Here is a 27,781-nt window from a genome sequence, read left to right as displayed (position 1 = left end):
TGGAATAAAGACAGTCTCTTCAGCAAATGGTGCTCGAAAAACTGGACAACAACATGCAGAAGAATGAACCTGGACCACTTTCTTACACCAAACACAAAAATAAACTCAAAATGGATTAAAGACCTAAATGTTAGATGGGAAGCCATCAAAATCCTAGAGGAGAAAGCAGGCAAAAACCTATTTGACCTTGGCCACAGCAACTTGTTACTCAACACCTCTCCGGAGGCAAGGGAAACAAAAGCAAAAATAAACTACTGGGACCTCATCAAAATAAAAAGCTTCTGCACAGCGAAGGAAACAATCAGCAAAACTAAAAGGCAACCTGCGGAATGGGAGAAGATATTTGCAAACGACATATCAGATAAAGGGTTAGTATCCAAAGAACTTATCAAACTCAACACCCAAAAAAACAAACAGTCCAGTGAAGAAATCGGCAAAAGACATTAACAGGCACTTCTCCAAAGAAGACATCCAGATGGCGAACAGACACATGAAAAAATGCTCAAATCACTCATCATCAGAGAAATACAAATGAAAACCACAATGAAATACCACCTTACTCCAGTCAGAACAGCTAAAATTACCGACTCAGGCAATGACAGATGTTGGTGAGGATGCAGAGAAAGAGGATCTCTTTTGCACTGCTGGTAGGAATGCAAACTGGTGCAGCCACTCTGGAAAACGGTATGGAGGTTCCTCAAAAAACTGAAAATAACCCTAGGACCCAGCAAATGCACTACTAGGTATTTACCCAAGGGATACAAGTGTGCTGTTTTGAAGGGGCACATGCACCCCAATGTTTACAGCAGCACTATCAACAATAGCCAAAGTATGGAAAGAGCCCAAATGTCCATCGACGGATGAATGGATAAAGAAGATGTGGTGTGTATGTATGTATGTATCTATGTACACACACACACACACACACACACAATGGAGTATTACTCAGCAATCAAAAAGAATGCAATCAAAAAGAATGAAATCTTGCTACTGGCAACTATGTGGATGGAACTAAAGGTATTATGCTAAGCAAAATTAGAGAAAGACAAATATCATATGACTGCACTCATATGAGGAATTTAAGATACAAACAGATAAACATAAGAGAAGGTAAGCAGAAATAATATAAAAACAGGGAGGGGAACAAAACATAAGAGAGTCTTAAATATAGAGAAGAGAGGGCTGCTGGAGGGGTTGTAGGAGGGGGGATGGGCTAAATAGGTAAGAGGCATTAAGGAATCTACTCCTGAAATCATTGTTGCAGTATATGCTAACTAACTTGGATGTGAATTTAAAAAATAAGTAAATAAATAAATAAATATAAACTGTCCAAAGATAACAAAAGACAGATTGGTAGAATGGATTAAAAAACATGACCTAACTAACTATATGCTGTCTATAAGAAATTCACTTCATATATATAACACCATAGATGGGGGAAAGTAAAAAAAATAGAAAAAATATACCATATAAAAGTTAATTAAAAAAAAAAAAAGATGGGCAACTGAGTGGCTCAGTGGATTAAGCATCCAACTCTTGGTTTCGGCTCAGGTCATGATCTCACAGTTCATGAGTTCAAGCCCACGTTGGGCTCTAAACTGAAAGTGTGGAGTCAGCTTGGAATTCTCTCTCACCTCTCTGCCCCTTCCCTAGCTCATGCACACTCTCTCTTAAAATAAATAAACTTTAAAATAAAAAAATTAGGGCAGAATGACTGTCTTCTTGTTAGATAAAACCAGACTTCAGAAAGAAAATTACCAAGGTCAGAGGGGACATTGTGTCCATAGAAAAACCTGTACATGATTGTTCAAAGCACTTTTCTCTAATAGCCAAAAACTGGAAACAACTAAAGGTCCTATGATAGGTGAATGGTTAAAACAAATTTTAGTGCATCTATACCATGGAATACTACTATTTAACAACAAAAAGGAATAAACTATTCATATATGCAAGAACCTGGGTGGAACTCAAGAGAATTGTGCTGAATAAAAAAAAAAAAAAATCTGAAAAGGTTATGGTAGGATTCCAACTTAAATAACATTCTTGAATTGACAGAATTATAGAAATGGAGAAAAGATTATTGGTTGCCAGAGGCTAAGGAGGGTGGTGATAGAAGAAAAGTGGCTGTAAAAGGGCAATCTGCACAAAAGACCAAAAGATCCTTGTGGTCATGGAAATGCTCAGACTGCATTAATGTCATCATCCCAGTCATGATACTGTATTTCTGCAAGAAGTTACGAGGAGAAAACAGGTGAAAGGCACACGGGACTGCTCTGTACTATCTTTGCAACTTGCTGTAAATTAATTCTTTCAAAATAAATTAGGATTCTCAGTATATTAGATATTCAATGTTGAAACTATTCATAGAAACTTGGGATTGAGAAAAATTTAGACATTACCTGTTTACAATCTTTGTTCATTCAATCCATGATTTCTATATAATGGCCCCACACTGTTGGAGCAAAGCATTAGGCCAAAGCAATATGAAAAAAAGAGCAGATAACTTAACCCACTAATCTTAAAAGACAGGTTTGGATAGTGGTGGTAGTGATTTAAAAAAAATATATTGGAATAATTAATTAATTAATTGGAGGGGCACCTGGGTGGCTCAGTCAGATAAGCATCCAACTCTTGATTTCTGCTCAGGTCATGATCTCATAGGTTGGAGCCACACATTCCAGCTCCCAGCTGGCAGTGTGGAGCCTGCTTGGGATTCTTTCTCTCCTATCTCTCTGCCCCTGCCCCCACACGCTCACTCTCTCTCAAAATAAAGAAACGTTAAAAAAGGTTAAAAAAAAGAAAAACTAAAGATGTAGTCCCTCAAAATAATTTAATTACACAGACCATTTAGAAACGGAACAGAAATTAAATGGTAATTTCCCTACCAAGACGTCTAGACCATGGATGTTTTTTAAAGAAATCATTAAGAGTACCATAGGGCACCTGGCTGGCTCAGTCAGTAGGGCATGCAACTTTCGATCTCAGGGTCATGAGTTCAAGGCCCATGATGGGCATAGAGCCTACTTAAAAAACAAAACACAACAACAAAAAAAGACTAGCCATAAAAAAGTCATAAATAGGCCATAAATAAATAATAATAGGCTATAAATAAAACAACAAAAGAAAGCCTCTTCTCCCTGCTGACCACCACTGTAACGCTGCTCTCCAAAAGTAACCACAATTAAGTGTCCAGTAATACATTCTTTAAAAAACAAAACAAAAAACACCCAAAGATATCTGCTCATTTATATTTTTAAAACAGCAGTTACTTAAAAATCATACTTGCTGCTTCTCTTTCCATATCAGCAGGCACAACAACCTAATTCTGTAACGTGTGACTATTAGAGTGAATGTTTAATAATTTATTTAACCAATCTCCATTTTGATGGATGTTTCCAGTTTTTTGTTAATATAAACAATGTTGGAATAAACATGTCTCTACTTCTCTCTCCCTCCCGCTCTACATACAGCAGTCCCCCTTATCCATGGAGGATACATTCCTACACCCCAGTGGATGCCTGAAACCAAGGACAGTAATGAACCCTATGTATACTAGGTTTTTCCCTATACATACATACCTATGATAAAGTTTAATTTATAAATTAGATACAATAAGAGATTTTTTTAGACACCATAACATTAACAACAATAACAAGAATTACAACATACTATAATAAAAGTTACGTGGATGTGCTCTCTCTCTCTCTCTAAACATCTTACTTTACTGTACTCAACCGTCTTCTTGTGATGATGTGACATAATAAAATACCTATATGATAAGATGAGATGAGGTGAATGATGTAAGCACTGTGACGTAGTGTCAGGCTACTAATGACCTTCTAATGATATATCAGAAAGAGGATCATCTGCTTCTGAACCACAATCAACCGTAAGTAACTTAAATCATGGAAAGCGAAACAGCAGATGGTGGGAAGGGCTACTATATGCATATATCTTGACCAAGTACATATAAAACCCTAACAGTAAATGGCAAGCAGTAGGAATGGGGAGTCAAAAAGAACATGCATTTCTTATTTGAGAAGATAGTGCCAAACTATCCGCAAGAAAGACTGTACCAATTTCCATTCCTGTTAATAACAAGTAAACCAAAACTTTTGCCAATATGATAGATAAATAATTTTATTTTAATTTGCATCAGAATGAGACTACCATTCTGAGCAACATTTCTTATGGTTATTTACCACTTTTACTTCTTTTTATGGAAACAGCCTGTTTTTATCATAATGCCCCTTTCCTACTGAGATGCTTGCTCACCTTTAAAAATGATCTGTATAAGAATTGATGGTACAGGATTACATGATTCTTACTATGATGAAGTTAAAGCTCTGTTGCTGAATTCTGAATTCTAATAGGGAATTCAAACTCCAGGTGTCCTCAGCTGGAATTCTAATGTTACTATATACATGCTTATGTCTCCCTCTTCCTCAGCACATGAGGCTTTTCTAATCACATAGTGAATGTCATGAATGGTTTTAATTTGTGAGTTAGATATTTTCTAATTACCACAGTAAATGTTAAACTGGTTCCTTATTGATGAAATTAAAAATATTCAAGATACATGGATTGGTGTGCTTCTTATACTTGTTCATCCTTTTGAGAACGGTATGTAAGAATTCAGCAAGGTGTAGACTCTTTATTCTTAGAGATGATGACCGAGCTCAGTAGTATATAATCACCTTAGTCTCAGAATCCATGAACATTTATTGAAAATTCCCTGAGTATATATTATGAAATTGAAAGTAAAGTTAAAATATTTATTAATTTAAAAATAGTGATAAAAGTATTGTGTTAAACATAAATATTTGTGAAAAATAAATTTATTTTTAAAATAAAAAAATGGGAAGAGTAGCATTGTTTAACATTTTTGAAAATCTTTTTAGTGTCGAGTTTAGAAGAGGACATGATTCTCACATTATTTCTGCTATCAATCTGTGAGATATTTTGTTTTGGTGGAAACATAAAGAAAACATGACTTCATAACTCATCTCACTTATTATAAAACTGAAAAAAAAAGTAGTTTAAAATTTCTGCAGATACAGTAAAACCTTGGTTTGTGAGCGTAATTCATTCCAGAAACACATTTGTAATCCAAAGCACTTGTATATCAAAGCAAATTTCCCCATAAGAAATAATGGAAACTCAGATGATTCATTCCACAACCCAAAAATATTCATATAAAAATGATTGTAATATAATATAATAAATAAAATGCAAAATATAAAGAAAAAGAAACTAATCTGTATTTACCTTTAAAAACCTTCATGGCTGGTTTGAGGGAGACAAGAGAGAGGAGGGTGATTGTGTAGGACGACTTTCAATATCACTAACGGAATCACTGTTATCTATTGGTTCAATGGAATCTTTTTCTGCATGGGGGCCATTATATATGCATATTAATAAACTCTTGTCATATACTGTACTTAATGTAACTGACAATAAGACAGCGGAGGGGAGGATCTGTATCTGCAGGCAGCCTAATCTAGAGTGAAGCAAAGCATCCCTAAGCTTACTCTTGTATGGAAAAGCAAAGGACCGTCCGTTGGTGCCTTGAAGTGACAAAAAATACACTAGGGCCAGTTGTGAGCACCTTCCAATGTTCTGAAAAATCACTGATTTGTGCCAAACACCACAGCCTGAGACCAAGCATCTGAGAATGGGAGATGATCACCCACAATCCCGTAGTGAGAGAGACAGAGACAGAGACAGAGAGAGAGAGAGAAAGAGAAAAACGATTGGCTCAGTTGTGATCATGTGACATTCAGCATCATGTACTACTCCTATTACAAGACATTGCTTGTTTATCAAGTTAAAATTTATTAGAAATCTTTGCTTGTCTTGCAGAACACTTGCAGAACAAGTTACTCACAGTCCAAGGCTTTACTGTAATTTGGATATATATTTTTGGTACTAAATCACAGCATAAGAAGTGACGGTTTATTGAAATTCATTGCAGTGTGGAATCTGAAATAAAATCCGTTAACATTAAAAAAAAATGATCTGTATAGAAATTTTACAAAGGAAATTAATTAGCCCCTTGTTATATGTCTTACAAACATACTCTGCCAATTTATCTTTACTGGTTCATATTCTTCTAAAATTTTTTTGGTAATTAAAATTACAAAACATACTGTTTTGTTTTCTTTCAACACAAATTTATGAATCATTTCTTATATGACATTAGACTTATGCATCCTTTTTATAAGTGCTTTTCTAATTCCAGACAAGTACTGACAACAGTTCAAAATTGGTTAACACTGATCATTACAGAACAGTATCAATTAGCTGAGATTTTAACCCTGGATGACACTAGAAATCTATTTCTTTCTTTTCACTCTACATTTATCAACAAATCATAATCTTCTTATTTTAAAGTTGAAATAGACAGCAAAAATACTAATTTTATTTAAGTTACATAAAACACAATGTTTCACAAAATATCTTTATCTTGGTATATACACCATTATGCTGTAAAAGATCAAAAGGTTTTTGGGCCAAAAAAAAGAGTAATTATGCAAGCAAGAACAATAAGCAAAGGAGACAGGAAGCTTGATCCTACTGCACTTAGTAACATGACCACTGTCTAATGAACAACCTGAAAAGTGTGTCTGTCTATACAATACTTATACCATTTGGTAAATCTACTCTCCTACTGTAAACACAAGGAGCTCCATTTAATGTCTTCTTTAATTACATATAAAGAAATATATTTAAATACGAAATATAAACAAACTTTCTTCAGAACAAAAAGCACAGAGAAGTACTAACCATGATTATTACTGCTATGTTTTCTAAAATGATAACCTCTAAACAAAACTCTAATACTTGAATAAAATTTTAATAATCAGGAACACACTTCTATTTTTAATGCTTATTTATTTTTGAGAGAGCATAAGCAAGAGGAGAATGGACACAGAGAGGGTGAGGGAGAGAGAGCAACTAAAGCAGGCTCTGCACTGACAGCAGAGAGCCCCATGTGGGGCTCGAACTCAAGAACCATGAGATCATGACCTGAGCCAAAGTCAGACACTTAACCAACTGAGCTAGCCAGGTGCCCCAGGAATACACAATTAAGAGCATCATGTTTTAAAGTATGCAGATTTGAGATCTGGCATATTTCTCAAGAAAAAGCAATATGGTATGGTACCATTCAAATTTTTAAACTAAAATGTCCACTTTTCAAAGGTAGGTAGAACTACCTTTTATTTAATATAAAAGCATCTAGTAATGTAAGGCCAAAATTTTATCTGTAATTTTAATAGTGAATTTACAATAAACTGGTTAGTATTTTTCTTAGAAAAATTTGTGAACAACTCAACCCAAATATGCTGGGTATTTCCTAATCAAAATAGCTAATTTACATGGTTTATATCAAAGTAAAATCTACTTACAAGTGAATCTGCATCAGGGCATTCCCTATTAAAATAAACAAAATATTATAAATAATTATTACAACTATCCAATAATAACTGTGTACTGAAAGTGATCATCTTGGTATTTAAATGTAACTTTTATTTAAACTTAACAAATATATTTAGAAAAAATCAAATCATGAAGATTAAAATATACTAAATGATTTTAAAATTCAAAAGAAAGCATTCCTATATCCATAATACATGACAAAATGAAACTCACACAGCTTACAATTATTTTAAAAACTTGTACTTCACAAGTACTTCTTTTCCATTAACACACACACAAATCTTATAAAGGAAGCTATCAGTCCTACAAGGATTTCTTAGTGGCTTTTAATTCTTTAGGCAGAGAAAGCTAAAAAAATTTCTAAGAGGAAAGCTCGACTTTTTTTTTTTTTAAGTCTGTACTTGTATTAATTGGTAAATACTAGTAAATAACATTTTACAATATATTTTTGTTAAAACTTCAGTTTCATTTGAAGTACCTTCCATAGCTAGCATATAAACAAAAGCCAAAAAAGCTATTTTTCTCCATATATGTTAAATGAGTAGCCAGACTTCCACTTGAAAAAGCTTTCTAGTCTACTAAGTTGTTGAAAATTGTTAATTTTATCATTTATTTAACTGATAAATATTAATTTGGACGTAAACTAGCAAAAATATATTTTATTTATTTTTTTAAGTGAGCAGGAAGCAAGAACTTTATCAGAGTATAAAATTAGAAAGTAAGAATAGTAAGAAAGCTCTCTTTACAGAGAGGGGCATTCGAAAGTGAATGCCCCCCACCAAAAAAGTATTTTATATGCAAAACCAAAACATAAAGAAGATCAACCTTCTCAAATAATCAAATAAAGACTTAAACATATAAAATTAAAGACATTGAGGCCATGAAGAATATGGTTAGAAGAATTTCTGTGTACATATTCTAGATCAAATTCACAAAAATCAGAGTGCATACTGACAATGTATCTAGATTAGTTGCATAATTCTTTGACTTTAGACAGTTAATGCACGCAGTATCAGAATCTGCCACTTTAATAACAGACTAAAAACATAAACATTAGGTATACCTTGAGAGCCCAATGGACAATAAAAAGTACTAAATTAATATACAGGATAAGCAGGTCATCTCTATCTACCCAAAGACTAAGCACAAATCGGAAAAATCTACAGAGTGAAGAATTCTGTTAGGGGAAGACAAAATGGAACAGACTGAAATAACGGAAAAAGAGGGAGATGACTACACTGCTCTTAATCCAAACTCCAGCACCAAAGCAGGTAAATGCAAACCTCTTGTGTCTTTACAGCCATTTAAATGTCACTTAAGATTGCCAATTTTGAAAAAAGAGCTCCCTTATTACTGATATATGAGGGGTATTTATCAAAAATCCTACTGCATACTCTGAGGAAATGTTCCAGAAAAGACAATATAATAATAAATTCAATTCCTCTACAGAATCATTTAAAATGTTAGAGCACTTCTACTTTCTTCTTTTTTAAAAGATAAAGTTTAAATATCAAAGTGTCAAAGTTCCAAACAGTTTATTCTCTGGCTTTAAGCCAGAACTGTTCAGTCTTTGTGGGAAAGCACTCATCTGTTTGCTTTCACAGTGGGCTGTAATGAGACCTGCAGATGAAGCCCCAGGAAGAGCAAGCTCTGAGCAGGACCCCTCTTCCACAATCACTGGCATTTCAAAAGCCTTCGGGCTGTTTAAGAAGCAGCATGCCAAGAGCCTTGGGCATTTCAAACAAAGAGGTTTCTAATATTTTTCCTGCCTGGAAGTGTTGAAAGAAGACAATCATGATGCAGTTGTTTAAAGCACTGATTTTCTGCCCTAGTATTCTCAGTGGTGAAAAATATTCCAATATCCAAGTAGCCTAACGATGGTACTGGGAAATTACTGATCATGCAAAACAATTCTAAAAACACAGAATACACAAAAATATTATAAGCTCCCTGAATTAACAGCTGTGAAAACCACATATTATAAAAATAATTGAATTTAAGGCTTTTACTGTCTATAATATACTAACAAAGTGGCTACATTTCTAATTTCATGTACGAATCAACTGTTTAGACTTCCTTAAGTATTTCCAATGTTACAAAAATAGTTTTGATTCCATCTCCTTAGCAATATACTCCCTTCATAAAGCTGAAAAGACATCTGCAGATGAGATGGTAACCACAGATATAAATCACTTCCCAATCAGTCTTAATTTGTTAACCAAGTGAAACTAAACTTGGGAGGGGGTAAGAAACAGACATTTAGAATGGTAGAAACTCAGATAAAATGAATTTAACTAGATAGGAGGTAAGAACACCCAAAGCACAAATTGTTCTCTTACATTGAAAACATGAGTGGCCATGAAAACTCTGCTAATTACGCTGGAGAAGCAGGGATTTTAAACAAATTTCAAGCCAGTGTTACTGGCTTCACAAATCATTTAAGACTTGATTAGCGTCTTGTCAATCTATATAGGTTGAATAATTACAGAAACAAAGATTCCTTTAATTCCAGTTTGTGTCTGGTAAATCATAGCTCTTAAGAGCTTCTCAACCCCAGGTGTATATTAGGAATGACAGAGGCTGCTTAAAAGCAAACCAAACTAAACAAAACAAAAATTATGCTGTGTCTCACACCCTGCAAATCTGTAATAATTGGTCTGAGGTGGGGCCTGGCATAGATATATTTATGTTAATTTTCCACGTAGTTCTAATGTGTATAGCCAAGACATAAAATTTCACTTACCCAATATCTGTTGAATTTACTATATGCTAATTATATATTCTTTGTATCCTAACTTAATTTTTTTTAAAGGTAAATCAGATTTATATTCCATCCTCTATATCAAAAGCTGATGACCTAGCATAAATGTTTAAAACATGTTAGGGCTTTTGTTCTTCCCCATTTTCTGTTTACGTGTGCATATATCGCTATGAGCCTATATGTTTAGAGTTGTCTAGAAGGATTTTCATCACATTGTTGACCATGGGTTTTTTCTTAGGCATTAAGATTTAGAAGAATTTTTAGTTTCCTTTGCACTTTTTTTTTTAAATATGCATGTATCATTTTGTAAAAAGAGTGTCTTTAAAGTTTAAATTTCAAAACATAGAAGCCTTTATCTTAATATTTTAAAATAGTAGGAAATCTAATACTTTTAACTTAACCCAGAGGAGCTGGCAAATGTATTCAGAAAAGTGTATTTTTTACACCTCAGACATACATACATTGAGTTATTTCTGAAGAAATTTTTCTTCTCACATTCAAAACAACAGTCTTATTCTTAGTTACTTAATAACAAAGAATTGTGACAATATTTAATATACTTACACAGACTCTGCATCCTTTTCCTTTTTAATTATTCCTGGCAAACCAAAAGTCTTTCTTTTCCGTGGTTTTATACCTTAAAATAAATGTATATTGTCACAGAAACATAACTGCTGCTGATAAATATATTACACTTGTATCCTGATACATAATTTGCTTATGTCAATACTAAATCTGGATGAAAGAAATAAAAGTATCAATTGGTAAACTCTAATGTTTAAATCATAGTCATAGTCTGTTTAGATTTTTCTTATGTTAATTTAATAAAGATTTATCACTTGATTAACAAAATTCTCTTTTCCTCTAAGTCTCCCCTAAATTACCTCAGACAACATAAACATTTGGAGAATCTTAAAACTTCAAAGAAGGGACATTATTCACTATATTAGATTTTGTTATAAATCCAAGTCAAATCATGTTTCCTGTCTGGAAGATCAAAAAATACGAATGTGGTGTTTTAAATAAAAAGATGACACAAAAGATCCATTAACAGTAAACACAGAAAACTTATGGCATTCTTTTGCACACATATTATCTTTAATATAATGAATGTTGTAAGTTGATTCTACCATAAATGAGTATCATCTATATTCTGCCTAATATGGCAGTTCTTCCTCCTCTTCCTTCATGACAAATTATTTCTTAGAAATCAGCCATACTATTAACTGTTGCTGGAATTCAGCACAAAGCTTAGCTGCTTACTCGGACAACTACAGAGCATACCTAAGATAACCTTTCACCATATAGATGAGGAAACTCAAGGGTATTTTTTGTTTTTTGTTTTTTTTATCTCAGTATTATCCAGCTACTAAATACTATAGCCAGGATTAGAAACCAGCTGTTTTAAAACAAGGTACTTGCTTCCATGCAAAACTAAACCATACATTTGTACAGCATGTTATATCAAATACATTTTTTTCTCACAGAGTATTATTACTTACTATCCACATTTTACAATAAAGAAAGCTAAAGAACAGAGAACTTGCATAGTTACTGCTCTCAAACAGCTAGTAACTGTAAGAAATCTAGGCACGAGAACCTGACTCCTCCAATGATAGCTTTACATACAACAGTAAACCTTTTCTCTGAATTCTCACATAAATGTTGAGAGAAAAATAAATAGAAAAGATTGCTTCCCAAATTATTTCTAGTAGCTCACAAAGTACTTAAACAGGAAGGTAGGTGCCTGGCTGGTTCAGTCTGTGGAACATGTGACTCTAATCCTGGGGTTGTGAATTTGAGTCCCACATTGGGTGCAGAGATTACTTAAAAATAGAATATTTAAATAAACAAACATGAAGGGTTGTAGACCCTTTCTCCAAGTCACATCATCACTCCTCCTGAATAAGGGGAATATTAACATCAATATATAACCTTCATTAATTACTGAAATGTTTCTCACTTTAAAATAAATCTTATACATTAATGTGTAGCAATGATTTTCATATTTATGAGAATGTTTAAAGATGGATGTCAATAAAGAAAACAATCTCGATGTGTATTTGAAAATAAATACATGTTATATTTAATCTTTTAAGATATATATTCTAACACACTAATATTCCTTTGGGCAAACCTACTGTTTACTTATTAAGTGAAGATTAAAAATCTATAGGCCTTCAAACTACATTCAGATTTTTTATATCACTCCACAAACATGCTGACATCAATGGATAATAGCCACTCTTTATTTGTTCAATAAACAGAAGATATTAGCTAGTTACCACACATTACAACTAGTCAACTTACCTTCAACTGCACTAGCAGGGTCACATTCTTCAAATTCAATAAGGCCTAAAACAAAACAAAACAGATGAATAGCTCTTAGTAAAAAAAAAAAAGAAAAGAAAAAAATTTAAAGCTGATGGAAAACAATCAGATCAAATCACATTACATCTTTTTAATCGACCTGACATGTGTTCTAGTGTTATCTGATAGTGTTATTTAAAATATCAATAATTTTAAAAACCAAATAACCCTAACACTGACAAAAACTGACACTAGTCTATTATTATGATCATAGTTAACTGAAAACCCTTTATATATGATACTGTAGAACTGGAGACACCTACTGTGTACTTTCTGTTTTCAAGGAGCTTGCAGGATACTAAAGAAAAAAGTAAGCACACTAAAAGGCAGGTGCTGAATCCCTGGTTGTGTTCATGGGGAGGATGGGGGACCAACATAGTAAATACTAATAGAATGTCAGCTTGGGAACTTGTCCCTCTCGTAGACCACTGTGAACTGGCAAATAATAGGTCTTTAACAAATATTTGCTGAACAAATAAATGCATTAATTACATCATAGCTAAGTGGTGATCCTCTAACTATAAAGCAGGTCAAGGAATCTGAACTTTTAGTTTGCAGGTAATGGGAAGAGTTTTCATGAGAGGTAATACATACATGCCCCTATAAAGTGGTCTTAAAAGAAAATTAGCACTGGTATGAGGGATAGACTACAGAAAGAGAAGAAGATAAAATAGAAATCAGCTGAAAAACATTTTAAGTAGCTCTAAAATGACAGATCTGCTAAGACTAGCCTTAAATGTCATATAATAGATTTCATGTACATGGGATACTAAACTATTTAGGTAGTAAAGAAAGTAACAAAAGCATGAATCACTGTTCTGCTAAAATGTCCCCAAAAGTAAATATCAGACTAAAAAATATCTTCTATTTAAACAGTCATTTTACCCCTGTTTTATAATACTTAAATTTATACAAGTTCAGCATTTTTGTGAAATAAATTTTTATTAATAGTAAGAGTTTCAACATGCTATTTCAAAAAATTTAAAAATCAGCCTTGGGGGCACCTGGGTGACTCAGCTAAGTGTCCAACTCTTGATTTCAGCTCAGGTCATGATCTCATGGTTTGTGAGATGGACCCCCACGTCGGGCTCTGTGCTGACAGCTTGGGGCCTGCTTGGGATTCTCTCTCCTTCTCTCTCTGCCTCTCCCCTACTTGTTCTCACTCTCTCTCTTTTAAAACAAATAAACATAAAAAAATTAAAAAAAATAAAAACAAAGCTTGAAGAGTAGAAAACAGAAGATTTCATTACTGGTTCTTCTGAGACATTAAGCTAAACTAAAACTATGAATAAGTTCATCATCAGAGTTCTCACTGATCATCTAATTATAAAAGAAAGCCACTAATTAGTAAGAAATATTTCTCTACAAGAAAGAACATCTAAAAATATTGGTGGATCAGTCAGTTGAACGTCTGACCCTTAATTTCAGTTCAGGTCATGATTCTAGGGTTGTGGGATCAAGCCCCACGTCAGGCTCCATGCTGAGCAGAGAGCCTACTTAGGGCTTGCTTGCGCTCTCTCTCTCTCTCTCTCTCTCTCTCTCTCTGCCCCTCTCCGACACTCATGTGCTCTCTCTCTAAAAAAAAAACAAAAACAAAAAAAACAAACAATTGGCTAAAATGTCCTTCTTAACCCCAAATCTAAGATCTACTTCTTCAGTTGTGGTTTCTATTCATTAGAGTACATTAACATTTAGTGATAAGCAAAATAACAACAACTAAAAAAAAAACTCATAAAAGTGAGTTGATAAACAAGGTCATAATTAATTACTGATACCTTTCTAAGTATTCTTATAATACACATGTGACTAAAAAAAATAAAATACATTTACTACTTCCACCCCAAAAAGCCTTGAAATCAGAAAATGACCCAATTAAAAATTTAAAAGACTTCAAGTTCAGTTTGCAAATCTGGAAGCTAAAAATTCATTAAATGAAAGGGTAATGAACTCATTGTTAGAATTCTTTAGAGGCATGCATTAACAGTTTACAAAGAGATTAGAAATGAAAGATCAAGAAAGGTAAAGAATTTTAGTATGTGCATCTAATAATTAACAACTACTTGGTGTAAAAGAATGAAAAATTTCCACGGAAATTACCAATAGTTTATTATGTATCATTAGCTTTATAACTTACTAATAAACCTTAAGAGACTATGACCACCTGTCAAATAAGTCTGAGAGTTCCTACAGCTATACATCGCATAATCTGTGCTCAGTAACTTTTCACATAATCTCAAATAATCAAGCTACGGGCTTAGAGAGGAAAAACAAAACATCAATGCCAAACAAACTGAAAGATTTTAAAATACATAAAAATAGAGTACCTAAGAAGACTTCTGTAACATCACCTTAGCAAATAAATTATTCTTTTAAGATCTTTGGATGCCTTCATATATGTGAAAATACCAAAGGCATCCCTTAACTCTACAAAAATTCCCTCAAAGTTCTACATTTTTTTCTCTCAAAATCTTTTTCCTATACCAGACATACCTCGATTGCTTTTCCCTTTCCCTTTTCTAAACATCCTCTTACAATCTATTTAAAACAGGAAAATGTCCAATAAAAACAAACTATTCAAAATCACACTTTTGAAACCGAAGATGCCAGATCCTTTCAAACTGTAAAATATATATAAAAATTTTAAACTGAATACCTTCAGCACATAAGCTTTTCTATTAAAGACAGAAATATTAACAGTTTCTGGTATAATAAAACTAAATATGCCCTTTAAAAAGAAACATTAACTCATGCATGAAAAAGATTTCCAAATGGCATATGCTCCACACGCCACTTCCCATGGCAAAGCTTTGCGTGCCTGGCTCTGTGCCAGTTGACAGCTCAGCTGGATATCAGTGCACACGGTGACCCCCTTGCATCACGTCACTTCTGAAATGTTTCACAAGTAGAAAGTTTATTCAGCATCTTCCTCAAATGCAGTCCACTGCCCATCATTCTGCTATTTAATCCTAAGACAAGTTACTTTTTTTGACAGACCCAAAGCCAGGGTAAGAGTCAGAAAGAATAGTTTGCTACAACTGGAATTTCAACTGTTTTAGGCTCAATTAATTCTGTTGTCAAAATAAATAACTGCTCTTAGCGCTTAGATTTTATACTGGGCCACAAGGGCAATTTAATTTGTATAAAAGCAAGAAAGACCATTTTGGCTCTGTCTCCTGATGCTCTTTTACACATTATATAAAAATGCCATCATGAGTTCAAAAAGCAGAAGAAATTAAAGGCAGACCTCCAAGAGGTCAACAATAAAGTAAAACAATTCTTACAGAGGATGCTTTCTTTAATCATCAGGTAGGAATAAATTATTGCTGAAAGAAAAGAAAAGAAAGAAAGAGAAAGAGAGAAAAAGAAAGAAAAAGAAAGAGAAAGAGTCAACAACGTAAAGAATTCTAATTTGAATCAAAACTTTTAGGAAATGCTACAGGAAGAAAGACAATTTAATAGCAATATTTAATCAACACATTCTGTGGTTGAAGTACAGTATTAAAAAATATAAAACATTTAATAGTTGCCATCATTGTGAATCAATTCTAAATCTCAGGCCACCAACAGGGCAAATCTGCAACTTAGTCTAGTTAAGAAGTGGCCTCAAAACTGATATAGTAAGTCTGGGCCACGCAAATCAAGCCTATCTCTGTATTTACCCAACTCAAAGAACAGAACACTTGGTTCTAATTAAAAGCCAAAATAAAACATATGAACATGCCCAGATCCCAAAGTCTAACAAAAAGAATGGTGATAACTGGGGAGAGTGGAGGGGTGGGGGTAATGACACAGGAAAGAGGGAGGGAAGGAGCGGAGGAGAAGGGGGTAATGACTCATAACAATGGAAGTCAATGACTACATTTTCAAGCTTGCTCCTGGGCAACACAGCCACATTCCTGGGTGTCTGGGATGGTGAACCAGGCAAGCTAACATGAAAAAGAACATCAACCTGCAGCCTGTAGTAATGAGCAAAGGGCATGCAGGCTCAAGTTCTGGTTTTGCCATTTGCTTCCTGGCTAATTACTTTAATCTAGTTACCTTCTCTACTTGAACCTAAGTCATATCATTTTTATAAATACGCTATGGCAGAAGAAAACCTTTTGCCATACCTGCTTTCTCTTTCTCTACAAATACCCATACACACATACAATTCTTTCTTTTTTAGTTTACTAAATCATTTGAAAGTAAGTTGCAACGTCAATGCTACTTCACTTCAGGGGTACTTATTTTAATAAAGGGCTTTAAGATAGAATTCTCTCAATCCAATGGTTCCAAATCCCAGTGCCTAGCTGAATCTCCTAGTGCAATGCTTCCTGCTTAAGAATCATCTGGAGAGGGGCACCTGTGTGGCTCAGTGCGTTAAGCATCAGACTTGAGCTCAGGTCATGATCTCACAGTTCATGAGTTCAAGCCCTGCATTGGGCTCTGTGCTGACAGCTCAGAGCCTAGAGCCTGTTTTGGATTCTGTCTCTCTCTCTCTCTCTCTCTCTCTCTCTCTCTCTCTCTCTCTCTCTCTGCCCTCTCCCACTCATACTCTGTCTCTCAAGAATGAATAAACGTTAAAAAAAATTTTTTTTGAAGAATCATCTGGAGAGCTCATTAAACCACAAATCACTGGGCCCCAGCCCCAGAGTGTCCTATACAGAAGGTCTAGGTTGGTGCTCAGGAATGTGCATTTTTCACAAACTCTCAGGTGACTGCAGATGGTCCTGGGATCACACTTGGAAAACTACACTCAGGGAACTCCTGGGTCCACTGCCAGATACTCACTAATTCTAGATGGTACTTCTCCAATTTTACTCTACATACAAACTGCCTAGGTGTGAGAAGTGAGATGATTCATTTTCAGGAGAACCAAACAAAAGCTGTGCTAATTAACAATGGGTTTACAACCTATTGGAAATATGTACGAAGCCCCTTTACCATGATGGAATACCAAACCCTAAGACACATCACTTCCTGGTTCTTCCTCCCCTCTCCATTTCGCAGGCTTATTTTTTGCAGGCTTTGCAATAAGCATGCGCCAAAGAACTGAAGTCTCTGTGTCACCTCAAAGAATGTACATTTGTTCCAGTCAGACTACTTTTTCCCTTACATGAGCAAAGGCAACCTCCTGGTAAGGCTGTAACCTCTTAGTACTCAGTCAATGAGCAATCAGGGGAAGGACTTGCATACTATGAGATAAACTGCCTGCTGTAACTGCCCATCAGACACCCGCTCTTGCAAGAACGTTGAGTAAAGCCTAGTTTCACTGTGCTCCAAGTCTCCATCACTCCTTTGACCCGGTCAGTGGGTTTATTTCTCACACTAGAATCTTATTAAAATGCAGATTCTTAAAGGGGTGCCTGGCTGGCTCTGTAAGAAGAGCATGCTACTCTTGATCTCAGTTCAAGCCTCACATTGGGTGGTAGAGATTACTTAAATAATTTTTTAAATGCAGATTCTTAAAGCTAAATAAATACAAAAAATGCAGATTCTATTTCGGTAGGCCTAGGGTAGAGTTTCAGATCCTGCATTTATAACAAGCATCCAGTGATAAAATGCTCTAGTTACTGAACAATGGCTGTACCTAAGACTCAGATGAGGAGTTTTAAAATATAGTGGTACTGAGGAACCACCCTAGACCACTGCAGTGAGAATTTCTGGGACAGGGAACTGTCTGTACATTTTTAAAAAAAGAGATAGAGAGGCAGGGAGGGGGAAGAAGGGAAGAGAGAGTAAAAGAGAGGGAGAAAGAAAGAGAAAGGGAGGGAGAGAGAGAGGAAGGAAGGAATGGAGGAAGAAGAGAAGGGAAGAGAAATGAAGAGAAATGAAAGGGAAAGAGAATAAAATTGCTACTGCTGATTCTTATATATATCCAAGGCTTGAGAATCAGTGATGAGGCAAACTTAGGAACGATGCTCTTAAATGAAAAAAGCAGGTTTTTCACTATGAAATTTCAGTCACTGTAAAACTTCAAAGTCCAAAATTTCATCTAGTTCTCCAAACAAAGAATCTTAAACATTGAAGTATAATCACCTACATCCAAAATCTGACACTACCTCTATACTTCCAGATTGAGTCATTTTTTCACCCTCTGTGATACTGATAAAACCTTACGTGATTATACCCAATTCACTAAATCTCTTTTCCCTGGGAACTTCCCTCTTCACCACCAGTGGTGAAGAAGCCTGTTTATACTACGTGATCTAGTCAGAAATGACTAGATTAGAAAGATTACCTGGACCAGATTCTTTCTCTGAGAAATTTGTAAAGAGAACAAAACCTGGGTTAATTCTGAGCTGTGGCTTCAATTAAAGAACCAGTAAAAATACCTAGAAATTGCAGAGATGTCACCTTATGTCCTATGCCTGGAAAAGCAAAGAAACCATTGTGCAATAATAATAATAAAGCAGTAAAAATAGATCAAATGAAGGAAAAATTATTCCTAGTATTACTACAGGTTTGAGTTTCCTTCTGCAGCCTGGCTACACTCCTGATTTTGGATCCTTGGGATATCTGTTTCTTTCTAATAAATCTCCTTTTAGTTCAAACCGGTTTAAGTTAGCTTCTTTAACATACTGCAGAAAAAGCTAAAACTCTGTTCTTGTTATTATGCACATGTAAAAATTATAATCAGCTTACTTTACTTTTTTACCTCTATTTTGTTGCCTGTGTTATTATACATTTAACATTTTTAACGGCTACTTCAAATTAATGAAATAAGTTGTCCTTAGACAAAGCCTGCTCAAAACAGCTTAATTTTTACTTTGTAATTTAGGATTATTATTATGAGAATCGGTTACTATGCTGTGATATGACTGCAGATGTAGTTAGGGCAGGGTGTCAGAATAAATTTTTTCTGAACCGAAGAAGAGCAGAATCAGCTTTTGAAGAAAGATTATATACTATCGTGGGACACACAATTCTCATGAACTATATGACATACCCGCTACTATACTACACAGGAAGTATATTTTCTAACAATTCTGTAAAGAGTAAAACAGTAAATATATTAGATTTTGTGGGCCCTAAGTCCTGTCACAACTACTGACCTCTGCTCCTGTGGTACAAAAAGTACTATACACAATACTTAAGTAAACATGACTGTTCAAAACAACTTGCATCAACAATGACATCTGAATTTTCTAATTTTTGTGTATCATAAAATACTACTTTTCTTTTGATTTTTTTTCCCCAATAGTTAAAAAATGTAAACCCAGGGGCGCCTGGGTGGCTTAGTCAGTTAAGCATCAACTTCAGTTCAGGTCATAATTTCACAGTTCATGGATTCGAGCCCACGTCGGGTTCTGCGGTGCCAGTTCAGCCTGCTTCAGATTCCCCCCTCTCTCTGCCCCTCCCCCACTCATGCTCTGTCTCTCTCTCAAAAATAAATAAACATTAATTAATTAAAATTGTAAACCCAGTCTTTGCTTGTAGGCTTCTACAAGCTGCTATAACCCAACTTAAAAATAAGCAGAGCTAAACTTGACTCAATAGCCATAGTTTGCTGATTCTTGCTCTAAAAAATATAGAAGAGGATCAGTATCAGGTTCCATGTACATCCCATAGGGCTGAGTTTTGTGTCACTGCACTGAGTGACTAGGATACAACAGGTAAAGCTGTACTTCTTCACATATAACCTTTTCTGTGTTACTTTTTTGGAGAGCTCTCCTCTTTTACTTTCTATTTGTGCTAATCTACATTATCCTCTTCCCTAATCATCATCCTGAAAGGTCAGCTGCTTTTGCTATCAAATAGAAAAACCAAGAAATCACAGCTGGTGTAATTTATGAGTCTATGTCTCTTCTCGGCTTTTTAAATTTTGCTTTTGACACTAGGGTTTCTTCTCTGATTCAAAAAAAAAAAAAAGCAAACTTTGGTAGGGAGGAGTGGTAGGAAGCTCTATTTGTGCATTTGACATTATTCCAAATCCTTGAAAGCTCTAGAAACATGATTTTAGATTTTTTAAAAATTATTTGTTTTACCCTACACTTCAAAATAATACACATAGGGGCGCCTGGGTGGCTCAGTCAGTTAAGTGTCTGACTTCAGCTCAGGTCATGATCTCACAGCTCGTGAGTTTGAGCCCCGCATCAGGGTCTGTGCTGACAGCTTAGAGCCTGGACCTGCTTCAAATTCTATGTCTCCCTCTCTCTCTCTGCTCCTCCCCTGCTCATGCTCTGTCTCTCCTTCAAAAATAAATAAAAACATTAAAAAATTTAAAAAATAAAAATAAAAATAAAATAACACACATAATGTAGAAGCTAAAAATTTCCAAATATCCAATCAATTTCATTTAGGCAGTATGACCATAGGAATCTTAGTTTTCCTTTTTCCTTTGTGGCTGATTGTTTTTCATGTGTACCTTTCTCAAGATTTTCATATTTTTATCTTTAAACACAGTATAATCCCTGGAAGTCCTCAAATGAAAGCTATAAACCTATCTTATCATATAATGAAAATACAGATAAGTTTTATTTAAACATATTATATACTGGTCTATCAACTTTTTAGGTTATTTATCCTTTTGTTTCTTATAAAAAGAAACTTGTTTAACTTTTATGAATTATAAAAAGTATATAGCAAAATCAGCAGAATGACTGTAAAACAGGGAACTCCAAATATGGTTATAATCTCCTTTGGCAATTAAAATACATGAGAATTGACAGGAATACTAGGATGTTATTTGAACACAGAAAGATATTCACAATTAGAAAACACCTGTTTATTCATAACCCTTTCAGATCATAGGTGCTTTGATATTCAAAGCATCTGCTTACAGTGGTGACTCCAATTCCAGAAAAGTCAAGCAGTATTACACTCAAAAAGTAACGATAGTAAGAGTATAGAGGTTCCTCAAAAATTTTAAAATACAACTACCATATGACCCAGCAATTCCACTTCTGGATATTTATCTGAACAAAACAAAATTACTATCTCAAAAAGATATCTACATGCCCAAGTTCACTGCAGCCTTATTTACAATAACCAAGATGGGGTAACAACCTAAGTGTCCAGTGATAAATGAATGGATAAAGAAAATGTGTTGTATATATACAATGGAATATTATTCAGCCATTAAAAGAAAGAAAGAAACCCTGCCATCTGCAACAACATGAATGGACCTTGAGGATATTATGCTGAATGAAATAAGTCAGAAAAAGACAAATACTACATGACCTCACTTATATGTGGAATCTAAAGAAAACCAAACTCATAAATACAAATAAAAGATTGGTGGTTGCCAAAGGCAGGGGTTGGGAGTGAAGGGTAGGTAAAATGGTTAAAGATGGCAAAAGGTACAAACTTCTACTTATAAGATAAGTAAGTCCTGGAGATGTAATACACAGCATGATGACTATAGTTAACAACACTATACCGTATATTTGAAAGCCGCTAAGAAAGAGTTCTTAAAAGTTCTCATCGCAAGGGGTGGATGCTAACTAAACTTATTTGGTAATCGTTTCTTATATACATATATCAAATCATTATGTTGCACATCTAAAAATAATACTATATGTCGATCATATCTTAATTTTTAAAAAGGTAATGACAAAAAAAGCCACTTCATATAATAAGTAGTATAAAATAGTCTCAATGAATAGTGAAAAAGTTGTAATGCTCTCAGTGCTGATTTACACAGGATAACTGGACACAAAGTTAGAGGTTGTATCTTTGAACAGGTAACTGCTAAAGGAAAAAAAGGTCATTTTTCAGCACAAGAATAACAAGTTAATTTTTAGATATACAAAATTTTTACAAAACTGGGCCTCTTGTTTTCTTTTTAAAATAATATATCCCATAGGACAAAAACTAGTTTAAGAAGGAATTCATCCACCAGAGGGGGCCCTTACAAAACAGGAAAAATAAAATGTTAACAACAATCAGCAGTATATACAATTCAAGGTTAGAATACATCTCACAGAAGTCTATGAATTCCATACAATCACATGCAAATTTTTTGAGTACACTATTTTTCTGAGAAACACAAAATTTTTATCACTGCAATGGGCCCCCAGGCTCATTTGTTCAGGTGCCCGTAAGCTGAACAAATACACAGAAAGAGCTGTGACCAGTCACCCATAGCAAGCCAACTAGAGAAGTAATATTTATCTCGTCCACTCCACTCCGACACCATTCTTTTTTTTTTTTTTTTTTTTTTTTATAGTTAGCTCTAGGACCACTTTTTTGAAAGTTAGTCATTTATAGTCACTGTCAACCCTAGAACTGTCACCTAACTCTGGACTTAGTGATTATTCTTAGGAAAGCCCATATCATCACCATGATGTGGCTGCTGTTTTACCTCCTACACTTTAACTACATAGGAATTTTCTACATGTCATAGTATATCTTAAGACCAGAAAATTTAAATTTAAAAGGAAACAATATCCATTAGTAGCCACACAGTAATCAGAAATGTATTAATTTTTTAACGTAACATTTATTAAGTACTCAACAAATGTTACATTATCTTATGTAACCCTCACTCACAACAACCTCATGAACCAAATACTATTATAATCCCTGCTTTACAGATGACGGCAATAAGGCTTAAAAATCTCGCTGCTAGTAAAAGAACCAACACAAACTACAGGGCTAAGTACTGTGCTATATCACAGATAAGAAAATAACTGAAATTTTTACTGAGATAATTGCAGATTCACATACAGTTGTTAAAAAACAAAACAAAACAAAAACAGTTAAAGGGAGACTCCTGGTATACTTTGCCCAATTTCCTGCCATGATAACATTTTGCAAAACTACAATGTAACATCACAAACAGGATACTGATAATAGTACAATTTACCAATCTTGTTTAGTGTTCTAAGGCACTTTTAACCAGCCAATACATCTTTGCTTTTATCTATCAATACTTCTAAATGCTCTATATAAAAACTGTATTTGTTCTCCAATTGTTTTTAACCTCTCTTAACTGATCTTCCCTCTAATTTAATCTCTTTATAAAGAATTTTATAGTTTCATACTTTTCTGTAGTTATATGTCTCAACATCCTCATTCTCTTTATATTTGTAAACCTGCTCAGTTCTAGTCTAATTTCTCCAAAGCATGGGCCCTGGGGTCAAGAATCCTGGTATTTTAGTATCAGCTCTACCATGTACTAGCTTAGACAAATCATTTAACCTCTCAACATTTCCCTCATCTTTAAAATGAGAATAATAGTACCCACTTCAACAGTTGCTAAAGATCAAAGTTTTCCTGCAAAGTGTTTGGCTCGGTACATGGCAGAGAGTAAGGCACTACATTTTAACCATAATTATTTACTATTCCTCACCAAGACTTTTCTAACAGCAAATTCATCCACTGCAACCTCCTTAACATCCTTTAGTAGTATATGTCCATTTGTTCATTCACTCAACAAAAATGTACTATTACACATAAACAAGATAAACAGATGAATCAAATATAGAGCTTTTCTTCACATTTGCACAATTACTAAAATTTAAGGTAGACAGCAACAATGCCAAAAAAAGGAGGAAAAAAAGTACAGTTAAAGTTCTATGGCACTTTCGATGGAGGAAGTAGCAAATATCCTGGGTCTTTAAGAGTTCATTCATTCGACAAATAAATGGAAAGATATGGGGAAAGACAGGAAAGAAGTAGGATATAGCATTTCCTAGAATAAGAACATAAGGGCAACTAAAGCACCAAGAGGAAAAGGGACATGTATAGGAAACAGAAAGCAGTTCCAGCTGACAGCAGTGGAGGGTAATAAAGGTAAAAAAGACTAAAGACTAGTCAGGGCCAGATCCTGAAAAGCTCTGAATCTAAATCCGGAGTCTAAATTTCATTCTGTCTATAATGAAAAGTCAAAGATTTATGAGTAATGCATGTAAAAAGGATTTGAGCAGAAATGTCTACTGTGCCAGTATTTAGAAATCTGCTGCAATTGATCAGGTAGGTAGAGAAGCATGAAAAGGTATGAAGGGAAAAATACTAACATATGTGGACCAATGATTTCAAAGTTAGTAAAATGTAAAAGAAAAAGTGAAGAAGATTTAGGTTACAAGCCTTAGTTCTGGTAAATGCACTAAAGAATACCAGCTCCCAGACTTCCCTACAAATCACTTATCCATTCTCCTGAATTCCAAGCCACATTTTCTTTAGTAGATTGAATTATTTTTACCTATAGAGTAAAACAAATATCTTACAAGAACATGGTATAGTAACTAATAAACAAAATCAAGAAATCTGGAAGACTCTATGCTGAGCAGGGCAAGAGAATGGGCTACTGACTACATTTGACATATCATAACATGCTTATTAAAAGTAAGATTCAGGATACTATAATTATTCATTCATAAGACAGAAACCAGAATTCCTGTATTCATTTGTTCAGGGATATAACCTCAATGTCTAAAACACTGTCTGAAATACTTTTAGCAGCAACAAATATATTTGTTGAACATGTATGTCAATAAGAAAATTTTTAAAGCTATTACATTTTACAAAAGGTTTTCTGTTGGTCTCAATGCTCTAAGGGCTCAATATTCTCTCCTATTCATCCTCTTACTAAGATGGCCTTCTGTTCATAGAGAAAATAGACAATGATATTGTAACAGCATTGTATGGCAATAGATGGTAGTTATTCTTGTGGTGAGCACAGCAAAAACCATAAAGAAGGTGAATCACCATGCTGCATGCCTGAAACTAACATTATGTGTCAATGACCATGATACTCAAAAAACTTTTTTAATTAAAAATAAAAAATAAAAATAAGCTGTTACTCTTTGAAAAATGTAAATAAACTGCAGCATATTAATTTACTAAAGGTTATAATAACCATTTTAACATTAAATTATTAACCACTAAAGGCCAGAGTAAAAATATTAACTTAATATATTATCAGACACAAAATAAATGATATCTAATATTCTACACATATTTTTAGATACCTTGCAAGCTACATTTTGCAGGCTGGGAATTCAAAAGCAAATATATTTGTTCCTAGATGGGAAATTTGAATACATTTCCTTACAGAGTTTTATCATCTTACCAGGTCTTTCCTTCCCAGTGCCTTTTGACTCAGCAAATTTTTGTATCAAGCTTTCAACTGTAGTGTTAGCCATGTTATTTATAAATTCTTCATGGACCTATTGAAATGAAATAAAGAAATTTTTTTTCCACTAAAAATTCTTACTATACTTCAGACAAAACTTCCACAAAGAAATTAATATTCATTACACCAAAATACGTGGTTTTTTCGATCCAAAGCCATTGAGAACTTTCATTTACCTAGCATGCTCTTTTACCTCACAGTGTTAGTAAACCCATGGGTACCAACCACTGTTTACATGAATCCCTCAAGATATAGCCTCCCAACCTTAGAAGTCCAGGGAGTTTCCTGTTCTCATCTTTGAATGTTTTAGACACATAATTCCTAAGACTAAAACTTATACAGATCTCTAATAATTTTCAGATCTTTAATAAAAAATAACAGACTTCATCCTTCTCTATTTCAATGCACTCCAAACTGTCATCATTAAACTGCTTTCATATTTTTGGAAAAAAAAAATTTTTCTTAAAGATTTTCTTAAGTAATCTCTACACCCAATTTGGGCCTTAAAATCACAACTCTGAGATTAAGAACCGAATGCTCCCCCAACTGAGCCAGACAGGCATCCCTATTTTTAGAAAATTTCTAAGCACAAGTTCTATAATTTATTGCTGCTCTAAATTATAAAACAGCAAAACTTAAAAAAAAATTTTTTTAAACTGGTAACTTCAGAGTTTTAATGTAAAAGACTGAGCCACAGTTAATCTTTTTTAATGTTTATATATTTTTGAAAGAGAGAGCGCGAGCAGGGAAGGGGCAAACAGAGAGAGACAGGATCTTAAGCAGGCTTTGTGAGAGCCCGATGCAGGGCTCAAATTCATGAATCATGAGATCATGACCTAAGCCAAAGTAGGACACTCAACCAACTGAGCTGCCCAGGTGCCCCAGAGCTATAATTAATTTTAACAATTAATTTGAATTATCATCCTTGATAGCCAATCAAAAATCCATTTTATTTTATATTTAACACATGTAAGTACATATTCTTTACATGCAATAAGTCAGTATCATATTGAGTTTTGCATTTTTTAAAGAGTCATATATGAACATAAAATTTTCATGAATCTGTTCAACAAAAGGAAAAACTTACCTGGCCTATTTGCAAATGAATTTCCTTTATAGCATTTGACAAGGATTCTATAATTTCCTTTATGTGAATGACATGAGCTTCTTCAATATCTTGAAATTTCTGGGTAACAAATATGAAAAGTTATATACACACACACACACACACACACACACACACACACACATATATACACACACATAAAAGAAATATACACTCTCTCTCTCTGAAATCAAAGAACTTTTTTTATATAATTTATTTTTTTAAGTACTCTCTATACCCAATGTGGGGCTTGATTGAACTCATGACCCCACAACCCCAAGATCAAGAGTCACATGCTCTACCAACTGACCCTGAAATCAAAACACCTTTTAAGTCATCTTAATAGAGCTAACCAAATTTAGTGAGTTACCATTATTACGTAATGTTTAACAATACTTCTAGACAAATGGGTCTAGTAAACACAATGAAATGTTTAACTTTTTATTATGTTAATTTTTTGTTATGCCATTTCTGAGGCACATATGAACTTGATTTTGAAGATACCACAAATTAAAATCTAAAATCATGGTCAGAAAATTAGAAGGAGACCTAAATGAGAAGTGTCACAACAGCCAAGCCAAGGTAGAAGTGTTTCAAACCAAAGAGCAATTAGGTGACAGAGCAAAAACTACCGTTTACTTCTGAAGACTTTACAATCTAACCCAAAGACTCTAACAGTATGTTTTTAATCCTTGAAATGTTAACACATAGCCTTCAAAAGAAGTAATTTATGGTCAAAGAAATGTGGAAAAGCCTGTATACTCGATCTCAGCAGTTCTAAACTGAAGGTGGGGATATATCCAATCACCTGGAAAATGTTTTTAAACTACAGAACACATAGATTTTCTACAACTACCCAGAGAATGGAAGTGGAAAAAGATGAAAATGTTGTTTGGAAAAATTCCCCGGGTCATTCTGATTATTTATTCCCCAGGAAGAAAACTTGGCTAGATTTGGCTTCCAACACACAGATTAAAAACCCCGAGAAATACTGAAATAAAACATGTTTTCATTTTGCTTAACCCAGTGTTTTCTAAATTTCTTT

The 27,781-nt window shown here is 34.1% G+C and overlaps 1 protein-coding gene across 2 annotated transcripts in view; it reads right to left on the bottom strand.

Moving 5' to 3' along the window:
- The window catches only part of FCHO2 (FCH and mu domain containing endocytic adaptor 2), a 120,216-nt gene that overhangs the window by 41,970 nt on the left and 50,465 nt on the right, over positions 1-27,781 (bottom strand). For both annotated transcript variants that reach the window (XM_042988199.1, XM_042988189.1), the window contains exons 7-11: positions 26,719-26,817; positions 25,569-25,665; positions 12,512-12,556; positions 10,766-10,838; positions 7,410-7,434 (exon numbers count right to left, since the gene is read on the bottom strand). In XM_042988199.1, the coding sequence (XP_042844133.1) occupies positions 7,410-7,434; positions 10,766-10,838; positions 12,512-12,556; positions 25,569-25,665; positions 26,719-26,817 (339 nt within the window). The remainder of the gene's footprint in view (positions 1-7,409; positions 7,435-10,765; positions 10,839-12,511; positions 12,557-25,568; positions 25,666-26,718; positions 26,818-27,781) is intronic.

Source organism: Panthera tigris, chromosome A1 (assembly GCF_018350195.1).
Source record: "Panthera tigris isolate Pti1 chromosome A1, P.tigris_Pti1_mat1.1, whole genome shotgun sequence".
NCBI lineage: Eukaryota > Metazoa > Chordata > Mammalia > Carnivora > Felidae > Panthera > Panthera tigris.
The sequence above is the reverse complement of the archived record's forward strand: the minus strand, read 5'-3'. Positions and strand labels throughout refer to the sequence as shown.